General features: G+C 62.9%; 1 protein-coding gene across 1 annotated transcript; it reads right to left on the reverse strand.

Annotated features, from left to right (window-relative positions):
* Positions 1 to 222: 222 nt before the first annotated feature.
* LOC307188937 (ficolin-1-like) lies at positions 223 to 6,862 on the reverse strand (the record flags this gene model as incomplete). Its single annotated transcript, XM_079926585.1, has 10 exons — positions 223 to 558; positions 1,119 to 1,253; positions 2,130 to 2,259; positions 2,764 to 2,891; positions 3,330 to 3,362; positions 4,139 to 4,174; positions 4,642 to 4,704; positions 6,170 to 6,407; positions 6,637 to 6,695; positions 6,769 to 6,862. 10 exons carry the CDS (start codon positions 6,860 to 6,862, stop codon positions 311 to 313), a joined length of 1,164 nt encoding a protein of 387 aa, XP_079782711.1. The 3' UTR covers positions 223 to 310.
* Between the last annotated feature and the right edge of the window lie 377 nt (positions 6,863 to 7,239).

Genomic DNA, 7,239 nt, shown 5'->3' on the forward strand with positions numbered 1-7,239 from the left:
TGGAAGTGACGAAGGAGTCCCGCGCCTGCTGTCGGGTAAGCAAGTGTCTTTATTGAGAACATGTACGTCTGGCAAGATCTGGATTAGCATTTTCTCTTATCCTCGTGAGTGGGACAGAAGGGTTGCAAGTCAGTGGAGGCACAGAGAGAGGGCCTCCTGCCCAGGGGACAGGATGCGGCTCTGCTGCTCCCGTGATGACAGTGACACGGAGGTCCGCGTCACCTTCCTGGGGAGGGCTCTGGACCGGCTGCCCCGCCGGGCTGTGTGCAGAGGGAGCTGCTCCCAGAGGCTCTGGCCGGCCAGCCCTGCCCTAGGTGGCCCGCACCTTCATCTCCGACACCTTGTAGCTGTAGTTGTACCCCTTCCCTGACCTCCAGTTGATGCCGTTTGCAAAGCTCTCGTGGGGCCCCCCAAGGTAGCGACCGTTCAGGTTTGACACATGACAATCCTTGTACCACCAGGCCCCCTGGTACTGCACGGCACAATTGGCAGTATTTCTGTCGCTGTCTTGATCTTTGGTGGAGAAGGCGTTGTCGTTGTGGGACGTCAGGGAATCACCTGCTCAGAAGGAAAGGTCGCCTAATTGGCACACAGGGCTAAGAGGTCCCCGACGCTGGTCCAGGTCAAAGCTGCTGTGTCCGGGTGTGCACTGTGCAACTCCAAGGGGTGCCCCTCACATGACCCCAGGGAGCATCCCTCTGCTGATGGAGAGGCCTCGGTATCCCCTCATCTGGTCTGCTCCTGCCAGCTAACAGGCATCCTCTCACTTAGGGGGAGAACTCTTTCACTCCTCAGGGGAGAATTCCAGTCACAAGAGTGGGAATGGAGCCCTCAGGGAAATGGGCTCAATTATCATCCTTCCCCGTTTTTCATCAGAAATGGTAGTTAATAATAATGTCACAACTTTTTGGACTTTGTCATGGGTCACATCAGCCTTGTGGGTACACTTAGGTGTGCGTAGTATTACCTTACCGTGTGGATAAGAAACTGGTGAGGTTAAGTCCCCAAGAACATCACACACAGAAGAGGCAGAGCCAGGACGCTAAGCAGGTCCTCTCTGCTTCCCCAAACCCCGCGCTGAAGCCCAGGCCACTGCTGTGCCCCGCGCGGACTCTCACCTGCACTGCCCCCGACAAAGGCTCCCAGGACCAGCTTGTACTTCTCTGCCTCACCCGCCATCTTGAATGACTGGTACTTGGCAAATTGGTGGTTGCCCTCAAAGTCCACGAGGTCTACCCGCAGCTCGCTGCTTCCTGTTGGAGGTGGGTGCTCAGGGCCCAGCAGAAGGGACCCTCTGCCTACGGGCACGGGGGGTGGGAATGTGGGCTTTAGGGGACGTCTGAACTTGGCATCGGGACAATTCACCGGGAAGGTGTGAGAGGCTGGGCTGGTGGGAGGACCTCAGGGATGCCTCCCTGTTTTCAAATAGCTCCCCTGCTGCTCCATCAGCCATGCCTGAAATTCCACAGTCAGTGGACCTGGACGGAATGAAGCCTCGCTCTAGTGGGAAACCCTAAATTCTCCTGCAAATAGCTGTGAATGCCATGGCAGGAAACCTTTGCATGTGTAGTTTCTTCTGCAAGAATCTCAGGGCACATGAGTGGATACCGTCAAGGTTGCCATGAGGGAGTGGAAGGATTAAGAAAGGATTTACAGGTTTGCCGTTGAACTCAGGACCAGCTGTGAAGCTGATTCTGTGGAACGGAGAAGTGGGGTGAGGGGGCCTGCGTGGGGACCGCCACATGCACTGAGCGGGAGAGGCAAGGGAGGGGCTCCGTGGGCCTAAGATCCCAGTTTCAAGGAAGGACCAACCGTTGGAAGTGGGAGAAGGGCCATCCCGATCCAGATGGCCTCCCCCTCACTTCCGACTCTCGGGTTCTAGACACGATCGGTCCCGAGACCAGAAGTCGTCTTCACTCCAATAATCCACCTCCTCCGATTTGAACACTCAGAGAGTGTAAGAGGATACACGTCCTAGGTTCTCAGAGGAATAACCCCTCCTGCTGTCACACGTGACCACCCCGGGGGCCAGGGGGAGCGGGGTCCTCTGGCCCACATGGCCCAGGGCTGAGGTCAGGGGCATGTGCATTTCAGGCACCCCACCACAGAGCCCCCGGCCGCGGCCCTACCCTGGGCGGTCAGGGCGTGGATGTTTTCATTCCCCAGCCAGAACTCTCCCAGCTGACTGCCGAAGCCCTGCTTGTACGCGGCCCAGTCCCGGTAGAAGTCCACAGAGCCGTCGCTCCTTCGCTGGAAAACCTGCACACGATGCGGAGGGCTGGGGAGACGGGGCCCCACTGCCGTCCCCCCACAGAGCACCCCGGCCACACGCGGGAGCAGCGCTGGTAGTTCACAGGCATCACAGGCTGAGGACCAGAACGTGGGTCTCATCCAAGAGCCCAGGGGCAGTCAGGGACACCCACATGGGACCAAGGAGGAAACGGAGGCTCAGAGAGGGCAGGCGACAAGCCCAACGCCACACGGCTGGAGAGGAGTGGGCACCTCTGGGCCTGAGCCCACAGCCCTGAGCCACGGGACTCCTTCCCATGTGGGTCCACAGCCCCCTCCCCCGACATTTCTGATTCTCCCGACCTCAGTGAAAGGACGGAGGCAGCCTCTGCCTGGAAGGAGTGGACGGTCACAAAGGCCACTAAACAGTGCTCTGCCACCAGGTGAGGCTCCCAGGAACGCCCACCCCTGCCCAGGAACCCCACGGCCATCGCTGGGTGACCCCACGGCCATCGCTGGGTCCCCCCCACTCACGGTCCACCCCCCGCCGTCCACGTCCATGTCACACAGCACGGTCAGGGGCCGGCAGTCGGGCAGGTAGATGGTGTGCCAGCCGCTCAGAAAGTGTCCCCTGGTGAGCAGCTCCTTACAGGTCCGAGGTCCTGGGAAGGGAAGCCGGGGAATGGACGCCAGGACAGGAGCTCTGGGCGGGGCAGGGCGGAGGGGGAGGGGGAGGAGGGAGAGGCAGGGACACCTGCCTGGGGGAGGTGGGCTCTGAGTCCTGGGACAGAGACGCGGCCCCCAAGGCCACCCGGCTGTGACGGCCAGGCCCCGACGACCTGGCCATCCCCACCTCCCAGAGCTGCCCCCGCCTAGTCTCCTGGGCACCTGGCCTCCTCCAGGAATATACTCGAGTTATCCAGGCAATGGCTGCCTATCACTCGGGTAAGTGGGGAGTAAGATATGCGCAGAGAGGGTTTTGTCCTTGGAAGGTGGAACCTGGGTCTGTGCAGCTGGCCTTCTGGTCGACCCCCCCCTCCCCCACCCCCAGCAGGAGCAGGTCCAGGCGGAGGTCCGGGGGTCGGCGTGTGCGCAGTCACCTGTGGCACAGGAATGAAGCTCTCCCGGCTCTCCTGTTGTGGGGAGCGAGGACATGCACGTCACACGTCTGGAAACAGCGCCCCCACCCCTCAGCCCCGTTGCTCCGTGACCACAGCGTGGAGAAAGGAAACCATTATCCAGCTCTTTGCAGGACCCTCAGCCTCCAGCCCTGCGGATCAGCTCCTAGACTCAGCGTCCCTGGGCTTGCTCGGCCCCCACTGCATCCGGCCTGCCTGGGGGCTGGCGGCCAGCACCGTCCCGCGGGGCAGTGGCTGGACCGCCGTGCCGGCCACCTCGCCTGGGCTTCACGGCTCACGGCGGTGGAGGTGCAGCGCCCCCAGGCCTATCGCTTTCCACAGCCCATGTCTCCAGCACAGCCTCTGCTTGTGGAAAGTACTGGGGAGCATTTGGGATGTGGGTCTGGGCCCCAACCTCGCACTTTGTATTTGTAGCCAGAGCATGTGACTGTGTCTTGGCGTTTTGCCTTTTCTTGCTTTCACAAATTTTTAAATAAATGAGCATAAATCAGAGCATTATAAGCAAAATGTCCAAAATCACGTAGCAAAGCGGTATCGCCAGTCACCTGGGTCCAACTCCGGAGCCTCTGGGCTTTGAGCGCTCACCGGCCGCTGACAAAGCAGGCCGGGCTCAGGGGCCCCTCCTCCCGCACCCATCTGCTGCAGGGCCAGGGCCAGGGCTGTGGTCTGAGATCCTCCCCCAGATGGTGGTAGCCGTGACCGAGGCCTCTGGGAACCCCCAGCCCCCTGCAGAGCCTGCCCAGTGACCCCAGGGAGGCGGAGGGGCTCACCTTTCTCTCCGCCTGCGCCCTTTTCCCCTCGGTCTCCTGGGGAGAGACAGGAGATGCACAGGACGTCTGGTCAGTGGACGTCGACCCTCCGCTCTGGAAACCACCCAAGTGCTCACTTCCTCGGGAGCTAGGGCCTGGGGGGCGGGGCTGAGGCTCTGGGCACCACACACGCATGCTCCGCGGCCCACACTTTTCCAATGCCTGGGTCTCAGCCGGGGGAGTTGCGGGGGGCGGGGCTCAGAGGCCTGGATTCTTCCCTGGGTTATGAGAGGCTGCTCTGGACCTGGGGCTCCGGACCCGGGACCCAGTTCACATGCTGTCTCGAAGCTCTTTGGAAACAGGAAATAGGACAGGTGCCTCTGTCACTTGACCCCCCTCCCTCTCTCTGTCTCTCTCCCATCTCTCTCTCCACCTCCTCCCTCTCGCTCTCTGTCTGTCTCCATCTCTCGTGTCTCTGTAGACAGGCCCCGGGGTCCTGCTCAGGGGTCCTAGCTCTTCATCACCTTTGGTACCTTTGGGCCCGGCCGGCCCTGCCTTCCCAGGGACTCCGGGAGAACCTCGCTCTCCTGTAAATTCCAAAGATACATCATTGAGGAAAAGGCAACCTGAAGAATTCTACTTGAGCGTCTCTGCCCTAAGGATACAGTTCCGACCCTCCCATCCCGGCTGCGGTATCCTCAGGATCACTGCCCTGGGACTCAGCACGAGGGGACAGCAGGCGGCGAGGACAAAGCGCTCACAGCCCCCCGGTGCCGACCGGCCGGCGCGCCCAGCTCGGGCTCCAGGGAACCAGCAGCGATCTGGCCCCCGACCACCTCAGTGTAGCAGCCCAGGTCCAGGCCACCGTCACGGAGCCCCCCCGGGGGCCTGGGACCAAGAGCACGTCCTCAGAGACCCTGTCACACAGGCCCCTCCGGCCCCTTGGCTCTGGGAGGGAGGCGGGGCCCTGCCCTGTGCTCAGCCCTGGACGCAGGGGCGGCCGGGCGCAATTATGCCTCCCTCTGGGGTGGTTCTCTCTCCACCTCCAGAGAGGAGGGGTCGGGAGCCACGAGGCCTCCCAGGTCTGCGTTACTGATGTGAGCAGGGGGTAGGACCACCCAGGGCCCTGCCCCTCCTCCTGAGCGCTGAGGGGAGGGTCAGGAGAGGCGGCCCCAGGCTCAGTCAAGGCAGCAGGAGCGTCTGCCGGCAGGCTGCCCTCCCCGGGGAGTGTGGGTGTGTGGGGTGGGTCCGAGGGGGCGGCGGCTCGGCTTGGGGCGGGCCAGCCACACCCACTGGTGGGCAGCTGCCCCAGCCCGGCCCCTCCTCCCAGTGTCCCCCCGGCAGGACCCCCAGCCTGGAGCCCATCGTGGTGGGCACACACAGCCCTCCCATCCCCAGGAGCTGCCCTGGGTGCCCACGGCCCCTGAGCTGGATGCCTCCCAGGACGTGAGAGGCTGGGGACCTCCGAGCTGGCCCTGTGTCCGCAGCCCTTGGAGCACCCACTCACACACAGGTCCGGGGCACTCACCCCTCAGCTGCGTGCACACCTGCCCTTCATACCAGGCTCGGGGCCTGAAACCCCACAAGGGGGCCGCCACGTCGACGGGAGGGCTGTGGAGCGCTCGGGGGCCTTCCTACTGCGTTGAGGTCCAGCCCCACCCTCCCTGCTGATGGCTGACTGCTCTGAGCCCCAGTTTTCTCATCTGCGGTACAGACAGGAAACGCTGGGGCCGCAGTTTTCAGGTGAGAATACCGGGGTACGCGTGGCTTGGAATCTGGCCCACGGCCACGTAAAGCCAGGATCGAGGACCGGGAAGCGGGTGTTCTATGGAAGTGGACCCCGATGTGAGCTCATAGACTAGCTGCGACCAGCCCCCTCCTCAGGGAATGACAGATCCCGGTGGGCCTCAGGGGTCGCTCCTGACGCCAGCTCTGAGCAGGGTCGTGACCCAAGCTCCCGACCTGAGACCCGCAGGGGGCAGTGCCCACCCGGGCTCTAATTTGAGAAGAGCTGGTGCTCAGGCACCCCCATGCCCGAGCACAAGCACGTACCCTTCTGTCCATTGGCGCCTGCCTCTCCTTTGGGCCCTGCGGGTCCAGGCAGCCCCGGGCAGCCTCGGAGGATGGAGAGCTTGTCGGAGCCCTCCAGACCCACCAGCTTCACCTCTGCAGAGAGACACAGAGCGCCAGTCAGGGAGCTCGTCCTGGGCCTGAGAGCCCTGCAGAGCCGGCGACAGGCCACCCGAGCCACGGGGATCTGCCACGTGGCGACCTCGGCCTGGGCCCTTGGCTGTGGCCCGAGTCACCCGTCTCAGATGAAGGGTCAGCCTGGCAGTGAGTTTCCCGCCTCTGGTGGGCACTGGTCAGGTGTGGAGGTGATGCAGGGCAGAGCCCTGGCCTTGTGGTCCACCCTGCCTGAGCCACCCTCCCCACAGCCTCAGTGCTGGAGGGTCAGCCGGGCAGTGAGGTGTTCAAAAACGTTTAGTCTCCGCTTTTGAGAAGTGATGATTGCAACTCACTGTCACGACGAATAAGGATATTGTCCAGAAGGGCTTAGCTCGGGGCCCAGCCCAGTTGGCTGTTAGCGCACGGGGCCTGCGGCTTTCAGACCCGACTCCTGTCAGGTCCTACTCACCTGGTGTCTGACTCACCTGGACAGGTGTCAGGGGCGGAGGTCATGGTGCACAGGAAGGTGGTGGCCAGCACTGCGGGCCCTATGGCCATGGCCACTCCACGCTGCTCCATCGCTCTGCTGTTGGCCGCCCGAGGAGCCCCGTGCTCTTATAGGGCTGTGGCCACGCACTGTCACCTCTGGCCCTGTTTCTCCTCCCGGTGGGGACAGCCAGTTCCTCCCCCGGCTTGTGGCGCCAGCTGGAGGTGGAAGCAGCCTCAGCTGGTTCTCTTCCAGGGCCCAGATCCTCCTTTCTGAGCATCTGACTTCCGTGCTCCCTGCGGACCAGCCCCACTTCCCCTCGGCAGGGACATTTCCCTCCAGCCACCAGGCCCCCTAGGCCCTGCATAGGGAAGGGCCAGCCCCGCCCCCCCCATCACCCAGCTCAGCCCAGGCCACACCTGAGGCCTTCTCGGGGGGCAGGGTTTGAGGAATTCATTTGCATTTTATG

The sequence above is a fragment of the Stenella coeruleoalba genome, assembly GCF_951394435.1.
Source record: "Stenella coeruleoalba genome assembly, chromosome: 7".
NCBI classification, from domain to species: domain Eukaryota; kingdom Metazoa; phylum Chordata; class Mammalia; order Artiodactyla; family Delphinidae; genus Stenella; species Stenella coeruleoalba.